Source organism: Rhizopus microsporus (genome assembly GCF_002708625.1).
Source record: "Rhizopus microsporus ATCC 52813 unplaced genomic scaffold scaffold_1, whole genome shotgun sequence".
Taxonomy (NCBI): Eukaryota; Fungi; Mucoromycota; class Mucoromycetes; order Mucorales; family Rhizopodaceae; genus Rhizopus; species Rhizopus microsporus.
Genome location: NW_019671916.1, coordinates 440,252 through 454,950, shown reverse-complemented (window position 1 = coordinate 454,950; position 14,699 = coordinate 440,252). Strand labels below are relative to the sequence as shown.

At 38.3% G+C, this 14,699-nt stretch overlaps 5 protein-coding genes across 5 annotated transcripts; 3 read left to right on the top strand and 2 right to left on the bottom strand.

The window, feature by feature from the left end:
- Window positions 1-271: 271 nt before the first annotated feature.
- On the bottom strand, window positions 272-1,149 carry RHIMIDRAFT_252845 (uncharacterized protein). Its single transcript, XM_023610975.1, has one exon. The coding sequence runs from the start codon at window positions 712-714 to the stop codon at window positions 445-447; it is 270 nt and encodes an 89-aa protein (XP_023470757.1). The 5' UTR covers window positions 715-1,149; the 3' UTR covers window positions 272-444.
- Window positions 1,150-2,809: 1,660 nt separating this feature from the next.
- Window positions 2,810-3,931, top strand: RHIMIDRAFT_195660 (versiconal hemiacetal acetate reductase; the record flags this gene model as incomplete). Its single annotated transcript, XM_023606059.1, has 3 exons — window positions 2,810-3,232; window positions 3,290-3,697; window positions 3,761-3,931. The coding sequence occupies 3 exons, from the start codon at window positions 2,810-2,812 to the stop codon at window positions 3,929-3,931; spliced, it is 1,002 nt and encodes a 333-aa protein (XP_023470756.1).
- A 2,903-nt stretch (window positions 3,932-6,834) lies between these two features.
- On the top strand, window positions 6,835-8,981 carry RHIMIDRAFT_221291 (WD40 repeat-like protein). Its single transcript, XM_023607430.1, has 7 exons — window positions 6,835-6,910; window positions 6,980-7,144; window positions 7,205-7,757; window positions 7,810-7,936; window positions 7,991-8,213; window positions 8,273-8,751; window positions 8,807-8,981. Exons 2-7 carry the CDS (start codon window positions 7,087-7,089, stop codon window positions 8,936-8,938), a joined length of 1,572 nt encoding a protein of 523 aa, XP_023470755.1. The 5' UTR covers window positions 6,835-6,910; window positions 6,980-7,086; the 3' UTR covers window positions 8,939-8,981.
- RHIMIDRAFT_252830 (uncharacterized protein) lies at window positions 8,960-10,668 on the top strand. Its single transcript, XM_023610974.1, has 5 exons — window positions 8,960-9,101; window positions 9,153-9,340; window positions 9,399-9,755; window positions 9,815-10,163; window positions 10,217-10,668. Exons 1-5 carry the CDS (start codon window positions 9,037-9,039, stop codon window positions 10,491-10,493), a joined length of 1,236 nt encoding a protein of 411 aa, XP_023470754.1. The 5' UTR covers window positions 8,960-9,036; the 3' UTR covers window positions 10,494-10,668.
- A 928-nt stretch (window positions 10,669-11,596) lies between these two features.
- Window positions 11,597-12,884, bottom strand: RHIMIDRAFT_284826 (HCP-like protein; the record flags this gene model as incomplete). Its single annotated transcript, XM_023613212.1, has 3 exons — window positions 11,597-12,269; window positions 12,328-12,396; window positions 12,487-12,884. The coding sequence occupies 3 exons, from the start codon at window positions 12,882-12,884 to the stop codon at window positions 11,597-11,599; spliced, it is 1,140 nt and encodes a 379-aa protein (XP_023470753.1).
- Window positions 12,885-14,699: the final 1,815 nt, after the last annotated feature.

The window sequence follows — 14,699 nt, the reverse complement described above, 5'->3', positions numbered from 1 at the left end:
AGCCATCTTTATTTCCAGTTTTACACCTCATCACTTCTATTCAAGGAATTCGCCTTTTCTCTCTCTATTTTTTACGCCTAAAAAAGTTGGCTTGAGCTAAAAAGAAAAAACGCATGTTTGTACCCATTGCGGACATTAGAATGTATACTGCATTGTTTTCTTCAAAAAATATGAATTCATATTGAATACATTACACGAGTAAGTGATCTTGATTGTTGTTATCACTCTTTTCTTTATTATTCAAACTTGTACGATAAAAAAGACAGTAAAATAATAATATTAATCTTCACCTTCTTGAGTGAGAGAGGAGACAAAGCAGAAACAAGAGAGTGGGAACAATCAAGATCACTTACTCGTGTAATGTGCTCAATACTTGATAAATTTGTGTTTACATAGCATTATATTTTGTAAGACGTGATCTTTGTTGTTAATCCAGAGCAGGCACTAAAATTGGCAGAAGTAGCTGAGAGCAGTCGGTAGATCTCTGGGAACAAAGAGTGAGCAATGTGACAGTCTGACTGAGGCGATTCGATGCTTGTACTCCTCGGAAACGACTACGGGACATAGGAGAGAGTCCATGTGTGAATGAATCGTGATGATTTTCCTCACACGCTGGTCTTGGCGTTTCTCCTTGAGGGCCACGATACGCAGAAAACCTTGTCGGGCGAAACCGTAGTCATGTCTACATCCACGTGTTCCAAGTCTGAGGGCCATAGAAAACCAGTCATAGCAAAGATCTAGCAAGCTTTCGCCGTCAACTGCACCTTGTTGAGAAATGAATTGGGATCCCCAAGATTTGAGGTATTGAATAGCAGGAGTAACAACGCAGGGCCAGCGTTTTGGAGAAAGAGTGGTGTTTAAGCGTAGTGCTTTAATACAGACTTGATAGAGTCTGGAACTATTTACACGCTAGATACATCGTATACATAATATATATCAGCTTAGAGACTCGCTTATTTAAATGGTCTAGAAGCCTCATTGAGATATAACTGCAAGGGTAGCACTTTGACATTGAATGAAAAGCTCCACAAAGTATAGAAAAGTAAAGCCTCTACGCATCAATAACCATATGTCAATAGAACACTTACTTCATAAATACATTATTCTTTTGCCCCATTGTCTTTTACGTTTAATACTTTTTTCTTCGGCAAATATTACATGTTGATATGTAAGCAACGTTCCGTTGGTGCTCATTTCCTTTGAAGAAAGCATTGATTGTAAACGATGCACCAGCCTTGATTTGAGAAATTTGCAAAGACTTGAATAGTGGGTTGATGTGTCAGGATATGTTGTCCATTCCATTTTGTGAACTGTGTAGTCCACCATACGAACTCCTGCTTGATCTTTGGATTCAAGAGACATTGGCGTTGGTGACGGAAGAAATTCAACTGGGATACCATATGTCTCGTGCGGAAGCGTGCTTGTTGACTGCATGGATACTTGTCCATCATAATTATCATGACAGACTCATCAATTTCTGTGTTGTTTCAGTAATACGCTTCAAATTGGGTTGTAAATATCCAGCCTTCTGAAAAACAATAATTGTTTCCAGTAACTCTGGTGCTATGACCTTGTTGATGCTACCTTCTGCGCCTTATTTGTTTTGTGCCTCTTTCAATAGCATATTACTATTCATATTGCTTATTTCGCACATTTTTTTTGTCTATTATATCGGTCAAGGGGGCAGGAACGACTTCGCTTTCAGCACGGCCATTTTCTTCTTGCTGTTCAAAATAAAGTGCTTTTAATTTTTTACACTTTCTATTGCTTCTCTGATAGGTGAATGGACCCTTTTTTTTTTCTGCTGTATATATTGCTGCTTCTATCGCTTTTTACAACAGTGCTTTTTTTCTATGAGATCTGGCTGCTTGTTCCATGACTACATAGTTATGTTCGTCTTCAAACTAAACATGATTTTATAAATTCGCGGTTATTGCTGTATTTTAATTTTATCTATGCTGTCAATTTAATCAGCAAAGAATCAAGATCATTCAAGAGTAATTATAATAAAGTCATACTTTATATCAATGGACAGCCTTAGGTTAAGTAAAGACTTTGGTAGCGTGAAATTGCATAATGATAACATAAGAAGCGCCCATAGTATTAGCCTTCTCGTGGATTTCCTCATGCGCGTAGTAGTCACCAACTATAAAACATCAAATGAAATAAGCAAAGCCGCTATTTGACACTGCAGCATTGTATTTCCTTTCTTGATGAGGCACGTAGAACTTTAAAGCTCAAGCAGTGCAGAGATACAGCTGGACATAATGTTACACGTTTACGTGTCCCGCCTAAAAAAAAAAAAAGGTAAGGAATGTGTTGTATCACAAAAAGAAGCTAAAGGAATTGTCTAATTCATTCGAGAAGCTTATGACCATGTGGATGAATAGCTGGGATAATTGTGACATATTGAAATTGATCTAGGTACTAAGAGACGGTGTAAAAATATGTACAAAAGGAGTAACATGAGATCTGTTATAGTTTCAGACGTATAGACGCGTCAATACATATTGAGGTAACCACCGACTTGCTTGCATGTGGGGTTGATGTTCTTTACCCAGCTACAGTATGAGGTAGTACTGCTGACGTTTGATAAAGACCACACTTCAATACAAAAAAAAAAAACGAACTGCTGACGTTTGATTTTTACAAAAAAGGTATTATCTACGTATTCAGTTCAGATCGTGCGATTGGCATTAATCATAGACAATATATAAATATCATTGAAGTTATGTTTTTTTCTCTTCTTTTTATCTTTATACAAAAGAGATTTACAGCCATGTTATCAAAATCAAACACACTTCCACAGATGCAATATGTCCGCTTCGGTAACACGGGTATGAAGGTATCGCGATTCTGTTTAGGATGTATGTCATATGGATCGTCCAAGTGGCTAGCCTGGGTAAAGGATGAAGAAGAATCACTTGAATTGATTGGTAAAGCGTATAAAGCTGGTATCAACTTCTTTGATACTGCCAATATGTACTCAAATGGGGAGAGTGAACGCGTTTTGGGCAAAGCTATAAAGAAGTTCAATATGCCAAGATCTCGTATCGTTATTGCTACCAAGCTTTTCTTTCCTGTCATAGCTGAAAAGGCCCATGGCGATGAGCTTGAAGGCGTTAATGACAAAGGACTGTCCCGCAAGCATATCTTTGATGCTGTGGATGCTTCCCTCAAGAGACTGGATGTTGATTACATTGACCTTTATCAAATTCATCGATTTGACCCTGTAAGAATGAAATCTTTTATACCTCAAAGTAATCTTGACCATCTTTATATTATATAGGAAACGCCACTTGAAGAGACCATGGAGGCTTTAAATGATTTGGTTCGCTCTGGTAAAGTCCGATATATTGGCGCTAGCTCAGGTTACGCATGGCAATTCCAAAAGGCAAATGCTATTGCTGAAAGAAGAGGGTGGGCCAAGTTTGTGTCTATGCAAAACCTGTATAATTTACTTTATCGCGAAGAAGAACGAGAGATGGTTCCTTATTGTCAAGACAGTGGTATTGCTATTATTCCTTGGTCGCCTTTGGCTAGAGGCTTATTGACTGGCAAGAACAGAGAGTCCATCCGCTTACAAATGGATGGATACATACCGGCTCTCTTCCAAGACAGGCAAGCCCAGAACAACGATGAAATTATTGACAGGGTCATTGAATTAGCAAAGAAATACAATCGTCCGCCAGCTCAGGTAAGAAAAAACCTCCATGGCAGCTATGCTTAGCAGTGTAAATAACAATTTTCTTCTTTATAGATTGCTTTAGCATGGATGTTATCCAAGCCATACATCACTTCTCCAATTGTTGGTGTTGGTAAAGAATCACATTTACATGATTTACTTTATGCTCTGGAAGTTAAGCTAAGTAATGAAGATATTAAATACCTTGAAGAAATATATACTCCTCATGAAGTAGCCCGTGTCTAACACATAAATATATTAAAGACCTATTTACATAAAAGCTAAATAAATGATGGGAGCTTTCTCTTTAAAAGTATAGGGTGCTTAGTCTTTCAGAAGCCAATAAGCTGATTTAATAGTCCTTTATGCTTATTCAAAAGCAATTGAAGGCTTTGTACAACCTATCAACCTTTATGATGCAGCTGTCGCCCATGAAAATTGACGATTGATATTATGACTCGTTTTATTGTTTTATTTTGATATGCCAGATTATAATTTAATTAGATTTTTATTTATAAACAATTAAAACCTCTAATGAGCGCACGATTGTAATATTATATCTTTTCCCGCCTGAAGCAGTTCAGAAAGGAAGGATAGTGGTGACTAAAAAAACCCTTTTGGGATCAGGTATAAAATACGCTAGTGAGAAGGAGAAGAGAGAAGCCATTCTGAGTCTTTGCCCGAGGTAAGTGGGCGGGGTAGACGGAAGTTTAGCGTGGTATAGGTAATCGAGTTCATATAGGATTCTGCATATAGTTGGCCAGTGGATGGTCCACGCGATTGTTATGTTAGGAAAGCGATATTTTCTGGTAGGTAGTGTATTTAAAAGGAAGGATAATGGGTCAGAAATGGTTTGGGCTATCATGAGTCCGGTACATCTGGAGACAGTGAATGGCATGGGCTTTGTGAAGGGTTGGCCAGGGCGCCGAGGGCAGGTTTTGTATCGACCACCAGGGAGCCAGCCAAGACGCCAACGTATGCAGCGACTTCTTTCAGGCTTGGACATAGGTAGCCATAGGACAGGGTCGAGAGAGATAGTTGGGCAACAGTGCGTAAGGAGAACGGAGGCATGCGTATAACGTTTATTGTTGAGGTTGTCTTGGCAGTATTCTCGTTGCATCGACCTTAAAGAGCGACGATCCAGAGACTCTGGGTTGGGGGAATATCTCTTCCAAATGGAAGACCTAGAGGGCTTATACCATTGGGAGTAGCTTCGGAGTCAGCGGATAAGTGAAAGAAGACGGCATAACAGAGCATCTTCTGGAAGAGCAAGGGAGCATAGGAGGAACTGAGACTGTAGAGTATAAGTATGTTCCTGCATGGCTGGTAGCTTCAACATATATAGCATTATCGTGATAGAAGATGTGTGAAAGCCACCGAAAATCCGACGCAAACAGACGTTTTGGGCATCTTCCAGCTGCTTGCTAAGGAATGTAGTGATCTTGGTAATGGCCAGGCCGTATTCCAGTTGAGCACGAACAGTGTGGCTGTAAAAGCGGGTACCAAGGAGGGGAAAAAAGCATTTAGGTCAAACACCGATAGCTGAAAATTGGTTCATAATGGCAAGGGCTTTAGTCTTGTTTTGATTGACCAATGCAACAGTATAGAGATAGCCACCAGGGCGAAAAGGTATTCCGAGGTAAGGAAAGGAAGGTTGCTTTGGAATTGGTTCGCCATAAAAGGTGTAACTTGGAGGCAGTTGCGTTGGGTCTAATATAACGCATTTACTTGTGTCCTATCGGTACCCAAGCTTGTAGCTATGATCTTCGCAAGATTTGAGGAGATTTGGCATGTCGGCTTTATCAGCTATGAGAACCACGTCATCAGCATAGAGGAGGCAGTTCAACTGGAGGATAAGTTCTGCAGAGGAAGCGCCCGTAGTTATAGGTTGTGGGCGCAGAAGGCGAGGCAACTCGTTAATGTATATAGAATACAACAACGGAGAGAGGATTGACCCTTGTAGGACACCGGTGACTGGCGAGAAGCGGGTATATGTTGCATTGTTGAGCAGCACTTCTATTTGGACCTCGTCAATAAGTTTCGCAGTAGGCTAACGAGTGCCGCAGGTGCTGTTTTTTCTAGTGCGTGCCATATTTGGCGGCGACCCACAGTGTCGTATACTGACTTGATATCCAAGAATGCCAGTACTGGGGTTATGCGGTATTGACGACGGAGAATGTTGCATATCTCAGCTAGGTAAAGGGCTTGATCTAGAGATCCTCTAGATTCGCGGAACCCGTCTTGGGCTATGTCCAAAGGAAGACTGTAGTCAAGCAGAAAGTGATGGATACTACGTTCTAACAGCTTTCAGAAGACAGACGTGAGGCTAATAGGTCGATGATTGCCAGGCTCATTCGGGTCATCCTTCTTGTAAATCGGTGCTACTTGGGCCAAACGCCAATCAGCAGGTGTGTAAGACCATGTCCAGCATAGCTGAAACAGAAACAGCAGTATTGGGGCAAGGGCGGGCTGTAGAGTAGTGGGCATCTCTTGCCGGAGATGACCAGGGCCTGGCGCCTTCTTAGACGGCAGCTGTCTAAGAGCATCTTTGACATCATCCAGCAAAACTGGGCAGGCATCTTGCGAAAAATGAGTTGAGTGACACTGCAACGAGTGATCTTCGTCCATAACTTGGAGTAATCTGCTGGATTATACACCATTTTCATAAATTATTCGCACATTACAAGATCAATAACAATTACATTTTAGTTGATTATCAGCACTTTCTTTATTATTAAAAAGGCAGTGAATTTTGTCTTTTTGAGAGAAGAAAAGATAAACGTGATCAAGGCTTTATACAAAATGAAAAGCTGTTAGAGACCTTGTATAAATAGTCTGATTTTGACATTTTTCTTTTCTTTTCTTTGGACCAAAAAGTAAGACCAGCTATTCCCCAGCTAACCCTAAGGTACGTTATATTCTTTACTCTTGTAAGAAACTGACGTGTAGTATTATAGATTAACCATCGAAACTAACCCGGTGTTGGCTGGGGATAGTCTGGTTCTTACCAAAATTTGGTCCCATACACTCCTTCAACCCTTTCCGCTTCTTTGGCTCTTCTCTTGTCTCTTGCTCTCTCTCTCCCTTTTTTCTTTCTTTGCTTTTTCCGAGCTGGTTATCGCCAGCCCAACCCAGGACACATTTCGGAAAAGATATTAATAACTTCTTTACATATCTACTCACTTTTCTTGTTTCTCTTTTTCTCTTATAAATCCTCTTTATAATGTAAGTATTTAATCATCATACATTTCAATGCTCTCTGTGTGTGCGTGTATTTATTAATTCTCCGCAAAGACATTGCAAGTCACTCTTCCCTAGAGTAATTACCACACCCACTGTTTTCTTATTTTAAAAAAGTCTCTTTTTTCTCTTACCCTCACCCACGCGCGTGCATTTGAAGAATGGTGCTTACAAGTGAAGAAGTAAACATAATAATTTACAAATATTTGCAGGAATCAGGTATAAAACTAAAAAGAATACGACTTGTTCTAAACTAACATTATTGTTATTCATTATCAGGTTTTCGACATACTTCATTTGCGTTTCAATATGAGAGTCAAGTAGAGAAATCAGCTTATAGAGATACACACATTCAGCCAGGAGCATTAATAAACATCATTCACAAAGGCCTTCAGTTTATGGAAATAGAAGCACATATGAATGAAGAAGGCGAATTGATGGAATGCACCGTTCCATTCTCGTTATTAGAACCTCATCACTGTGAATTAACCGGAAACACATTCAACACGGAACCTGTGAGAACAACAAAGAGGCAAAGAAAGGAAACTGAGAAAAAACAACAAAAAGAACGAGAGAAAAGAGCAAGGAAGGACGTGGGAGACGACGAAGAGTCAATAAAAGAGGAAAATGAGACAGTGAAGAAGGTGATAAAAGAAGACGAAGATATGGCAGAGAATAATCCAATAATACCTGCGAATACGACATCAGAGTCATCGTTACCAACGAAAATCACAGAGGTTGATCCGGATGACGTTATTATATTAAAGGGACATAAAAGCGAAGTGTTTTCTTGTGCTTGGAATCCTGTAACTACGTCTCTTCTTGCTTCGGGGTAATTTTACATTCATAGATGTCATTCTTATCTAATGCACGCCTTTTAATAGTTCTGGAGATGCAACAGCAAGACTATGGCATGTACCAGAAGACAAGAACGAAGCAGCCAATTCTATCACACTGAATCATTTACCCAACTTGAACGATAATAAGGATGTAACAACACTAGATTGGAATGTAAGAGAAATACTATTTTTAAAATATAACAAATAATGAACCTTTATTATGCAGCCAACAGGTACCTTATTAGTCACTGGGTCGTATGATGGACAAGCAAGGATTTGGACACAAAAAGGTCAATTACGTTTTGTTATGGCACAGCACAGAGGGCCGATCTTTTCCTTAAAATGGAATATGAAAGGAGATCTTATATTGAGCGGCAGTGCAGACACAACAACGATCGTTTGGGACCCTGAAACTGGAGAAATGAAGCAGCAGTTTGAACATCATATGCGTAATGGCAAAGAAGAAGAAAAATTGCTATAAACATTTACTAAGAAAACTTATCTATAGTAGCTATTCTCGATGTGGACTGGATGGATAACACAACGTTTGCTTCTTGCTCGTCAGATAGAACAATTTATGTTTGTAAAATTGGACAAACAAAACCATTAAAGAAATGGGTGGGTCATGAAGATGAAGTCAATGCTGTTCGTTGGGACCCATCTGGTCAATATTTGGCCTCTTGTTCAGATGATATGACAGCCAAGATTTGGTCATTATCATCTGATAAACCAATACAGCAGATTAAGGGTCATACTTTGCAAATCTATACCTTGCAATGGGCTCCTAATCAACAAAAGGATGGCGCCAAGATTTTGGCCACTGCCAGTTTCGATTCCTCCGTACGTCTTTGGGATGCGCTGAGTGGAACGTGTCTCTATGTATTGAATAATCATACAGAGGCAGTGTATTCTATCTCATTTAGTCCTGATGCTAGTCTATTAGCCTCTGGTAGCTTTGATGAAGTATTGAATGTTTGGGATACAAAGGTAAATGAAGATAATATTCATATATATATATATATACTTACCTTTGTTCATTTAGGATGGTACATTAAAGAAGACATACAAGGCAGATGGAGGTATATTTGAAGTACACTTTAGTAAAAACGGAGAAAAGTTAGCAGCATGTACATCCAATAAGCAAGTCGTTATTTTAAATCACATGAACAAATAGAAGAGGGCATGAATCTTGCCTCTCTTTCTTTCTTTCTCTTTTTTTTCCCTTTTCTATTTCTTTACAGTTGTATTTAATAATAAACAAGTTATTATATAATGAATTGTGAATATTGCCATGTTGCAAGTCGTAAATTCTACTGTGTAGATTGCATTGAAGAAAAGTAAAGAATGAAGGCTGTAGACTTGAAAGGATTTTAAAAATAATTGTCTAGATTAGCAGAGCATAAACAAGAAAAAGAACTTGCTACGAATGAAAAGAATCATGTTGTCCAACAAGCAACATTATTTCTTAATCGTGCCAGTGTGATTCAAGCACTTTTAGCAAAGAAAAATAAGTTATGCATGGGCTTACAAACAATACAAACACAACAGGTTCAACTTACAAAAGAGATTCACTCAAGTAGGCATTAAGTATATATATATATACATGCATATCTTATGCTAACTTTCTTGTTTAGAAACAACACGGATATCCGATTTAAAGCGGACTATAGAGGCTAAAAGACGCGCATTAGACCTGGCTGAGGCTAGATATAAGAATAGTATAGCACGGTTAAAAGAAAAGAACAATATAGACATGATAAGATCTTGGCAACGTCTGCACAAGATGACAGTAGGGACAAGAAGGATCTTAGTCAAGGAAGTAGCGTCTTTATTTGAACTAAAACCAGGCGTGATTGAGGAAACTGTAGCACCAACAACACCTATAGAGGATGATAGAGCACCATTTAGTAAAAGGCCGATGAGCTTGTTAAATAAAGAGGATTTGTATATATGCGGCGTAACTTTACCAACTAAGCTCATTGATGTATCCAGTAAGCAGTATCTTTGTTATATGCACACACATAATCACCTTTTATATATATGACAATAGAATATCCAAAAGAAGAACTAAATGCTCCAATAAACCTGGTTACGCATATGCTACGCTTAATCGTTCACTACCTGGGCATCAAATTACCCTTCATGATTTTCCAAAAGGGAATTCATTCCTATATCCGTATTGCGACGCCAAATGCAAAACTATGGCACAACAACAACAAGATGCCTCTATTCTTGGATGATGAAGATAGAAATTTTCGACGATTCGTGATTGGCATGGCTATGCTAAATTATGATATTGCTTATTTATGTTATACCCAAGGAATAGAAATATCACTTAGTCAAGTAGCAAACACACTACAAGGTTTAATGGCTTGCTGTTATTCATCTAAACTTGGCATGTAAATAAAGGTGTCATAGGGACATAGGAGGACGATACTAATGGTTGTTATAGGCAATCGCATGCCATTGTATACAAAGGCATAAGAGATCTAGAATTCCCTGTAGAGTTTCAGCAAGTGCTCAGAATGACTGCACTACGATACAGGTCACAGCACGCAATCGATCGATCCTCAGATCAATTAGACGATTTATTGCTCTACTTGGACAGTGATGAAGAGATGGAAAATGATGATAAAGAAAAGATGGACAAGACAGAATCCAGTCCTGCGATAGAACAAAGCGAGCATTGGAATCTGGTGGACGTCATGCCATCATTTCGTCTTACGTAAATACCCCACGAAAAACACTGCTTTTTCTTAAAATGAAGCCATATTTCTTTTCCTCTTCTTTGAACCACATCTACTACTATCGGCCTTTATCTTCTTTGTATTTCTAAATGAAAATTTGATGCAAGTTGCTCTTCATAATTACTACTCAACACAACTTCTTTATAAAGCTCTTCTACTTGAAATTTCCAATAATCGTTAACTACATTATGTCTTACATTTTGCACAGCTTTTGTTGACATCTTTAGCTTTTCAACCATATCCACATGTTCAGATTGTAGCTTTTCATCGCTTGATACTTTAGTATAAATTGAACCTTTAAAAAGAAAAGCGCTAGGGTTTCTTTTTTTACAAACATTTACTTTTTTCACTTCTTTCAACATCATATTCAGTACATCGCTTTAGGAGAAGCATATGCTTGCAAAGTCTGTTTCAGTAAAAGCCTGAAGTACTATAAGCCCTAATCATAATATTTTCAATGGCCAACGCTACATGCACCAAAAAATAAGCTAAATAATGTAAATACGAATTTATCATAAGTGGTCTTTGTTAATCGGGTTGGCAACATAAAATTATCTCTTTCTTCTTGAAAAGAAACAAACCAAGATGGCCATTTTATAAAGCCATGCTTAGCGTGGCGTCACACATTCAAAGGTTTTGTTGGAAGGCATCATAAGTAATGGGTAGAGGTAGCGCCCGTAGAATTAGTCTAACTTCTGGTGTATGTAATGTTTCCCAAAAAGAAAGACACTAGGTTTAAAAGAAAAGCTGCCACAAAAGCAGTATTTTTCGTAGGGTATTTACGTGGACGCCATCATTTCATAGAGGAAATAAAGCAGAGAATGCATTTCAGCAGGCAGTAACTAGCTTTATACCAGGAGTAGTGAGCGTTATGGAATCATTAAACTAGCATTTTCGACCTGGATTTCTGATAGAGGTAAACGATATCTGTGATAAACATTCCCTTTTATTTTTATGGTAGAAACGCGTGTACACACACATTCGTGGAATGCATAGAATAATAAAGATAGTATGATGAGATATATAAATGTGTATATGTGAGTGTATTTACAAGAGTCATAAATTAAATAAAAATATAAATAAAATTAGTTTGCTTCTGTAGCCACAGCAGGCAAGTTTTTGTTTATATTAAGGGGTGTTTTCTCTTTTAGTCGTCGAGTTGCCTTTTCGTTGCCATGATCAGCTGCCTTTTTATACCATACCATGGCCTCATTTATATCCTTTGGTCGTCCTATACCCATTTCTGCAAAGTAACCTAAAGCAAATTCCGCTTTAGGCAAACCCTTTTCTGCAGAGAGTCTAGCCCACTCTAACGCCTTCTCTTCCGACACTTGCAATCGATCGCCATCACCGACGAGATACCATGCGGAGAGAGCAAATGCCGCGTCTGGATGACCACGCTTAGCAGCAATTGTGTAGTAATATACAGAAGTGACTGAATCTTTAGGGCAACCTAGATAACCATACTCAAAACACTGACCGAGTCGATAAGCAGAAGGAGCATACCCTAATTCTGCAGCTCTAGCATAAAGTTGAACTGAATACTTAGGATCCTTAAAGATGATATCGTCTAGTCCCTTTTCGTGCAATAAACCAAGTTCGTGAAGCGCATGAGGATATTCGGGGGTAGCAGCATCTGCAGATCTTTTCAGCCATTTATTGCCGTCACGCACATTACGTTTTAGACCCAAATCGCCATTGAGTTCAGCCAAGCCTAATCGATACATTGCACCAGGATGATTTAATGTGGCTGCAAGCCTATATTAGCACGTAATATTAGAAACTAAAAAAAATAGATTAATAAAATCACTGTCACCTGTAGTATTGATATGCTTTTGACTTGTTTTTTAAGCAGCCTAGACCATCTTCATAACACTTTGCAGTTCTAATTGGTTGCAGGTTAGTTGCGTTTGCCCTGGACTCTCTCTCTCTCTTGCACTCATGTATGACATAAGCTATATGTAAACCACATTACCTGTATGCAGCGTCAGGATGTTGATGTTTAGCAGCTTGTACAAATAAAGGAAAGGCATGGTTGAAGTCTGGTTTGTGAGATTTAGATAGATTGCCTGAAGCATAGATATTGGCCAGATAATATTGTGCTTCACCGTGACCTTTAAGAGATAAGGACTTTAAGATCTTGATAGCTTCCTGCATGTACACTTTGTTGCCAGTTGCCTTGGAAGATTCATAAAGATAAGTAGCAAGATCCCATTGGATGTTTGGATCATTTATATGCTTTGCATTCTCTCGATACATATTGATTGTCTTTTCGTAATCCAGTAGCTCAGCATTGTTTCCAGGCTTTAAATGGGTGTGATTTAAAAAGATATCACTTGTACTAACAAGATGTGTAGGAGGCGTTGGAGGCATATTGGGAAGACTAGTTGTACTACCACTCGTGCTTGTGCTGCAGCTTGCGTTGGACACTCTAGGCGACAGCACAGGCGTGGAGTTATTCATGAAATATTGCTGATTGTTGCTCCTTGCTGATTTAATTGAGCTTGCAGAGCTTTTCAATTTATTTTTGATAGCGAGCATGCTGTACTGTCAAGATGGAAAAGTGAAAGAGAAAGAGAAGAAAAGGGGTGGACAGCGGAAGGCGGGTAAAAAAGAAAGTGTTATAAATAAACTTTAAGCGGAACTGTTGGATGATATTTATTTTTATACCCTTTTACCTTTTAAATAGTTCGCTCCGTCCTTTTTATTTTGTTTTGATAAATGGCCATTGCATTTCATTATGCATTTACCTCCTCTTTTTCTTGTACTGAATAAAGGACAAGCATGTCAATTCGTTGGGTAGATAACCGTTGTTTAAGAGCCATATGCAAATGTCAGCTTGTGCTCACTGTGACATGCCACTCTTCACGAGCCAATGTTGCTTAAAGTAAAATGGCATAGTGACGAAAAAATGCTGTCATGACTATAGTACGCCAATAAATAATTTCAGAATTAGACTTTTCCAGACTAGTTCACTTTTTTGGGAATCCAACAAAGAATAAAATTTTTGTTGAATGTTACCTCAATGTTTGGTAACTGAATGTCAATGATCTGTGAATTAGATCTCAGAATAGCAAAATGTACTTTTTAGGGCCGTATTTGATAGCCATCCACTTTGACAGTTGTAGTTGATGCTCATTAGATGTCACTGTTAATTTTTGTATATTCTAATGCGATCAAAACGGCGCTACAATAATTATAGTACTGCTATTTCCTCTCTTGTATTTGTATGGGCTTACGTATCAATTAATGACAATGCTTGACTCGGATATTGACAGATACATAGCAATTAAGCACTTTTACTTTCTTTACATAGAATGAATGGGCACTATATATAGTTTTTTTTTTCTTTTTACTTACGATACACGTGCTCCCTTTTGCGAGAACCTAAAAGTGTTAGTCAAACATGTAACAATTGAACACGCTCTTTTCTTTTTATCAGCAGCTTCATATCATCATGCAGCCAAGTTCTATAAAGATTCCCCGAGGCTCCGGACTGCGGCTTGAATTAATCAAAGAGGGTAATAATGAACATTCCCTACAGTCTACGGTTAAGGAAAAAGAATCATCCTACAATCTAAATATAAAGTTCAAAAGTACAGCCACATGGACAGTAGAATTCTGAAATTTGTACACAACAGCTGATAGAATAATGGGTATGAAAAAAAAAAAAAAAAACTATCATGAAACTCAACGAGAAGAGGAAAAACGGCGCCAGAAAGAGTATAAAAAAGAGTTTCCAGAATTGCTCGTAAAACAGACCGTATTTGACCGGAATATTATGACCGAACGCAAATATTCTATTCTAGGAATACAACTAAACCCAATGACTTGGCAAGCTAATGTATATCTAGAAGCACAATGAGTACAATTAAGTGTAATGTAGTAGAAAGAGACAAACACATTTGCTCATTTAATAAGCTCCTTCTTTTCTATTGTCTCTTTTATGCGAAAAAAAAAGATGTACTTTAAATGCTTATAGAAGCATCAAATGTGGTATATTTTGTTTCTTTTCTTTACAATTGAACGCCATGTACAAGAAGCTTTGCCAGAGGATTTAAACTCAAATATCCAATGGAAGCTGCACTGTCGTACACGAATATAAAATCCTGCTATGTGGAAGGAAAGATTGTACAAGAAACTTTATAGCATGGCTCATAATTGTACATAAAAGAGTTTGTTAGAAAA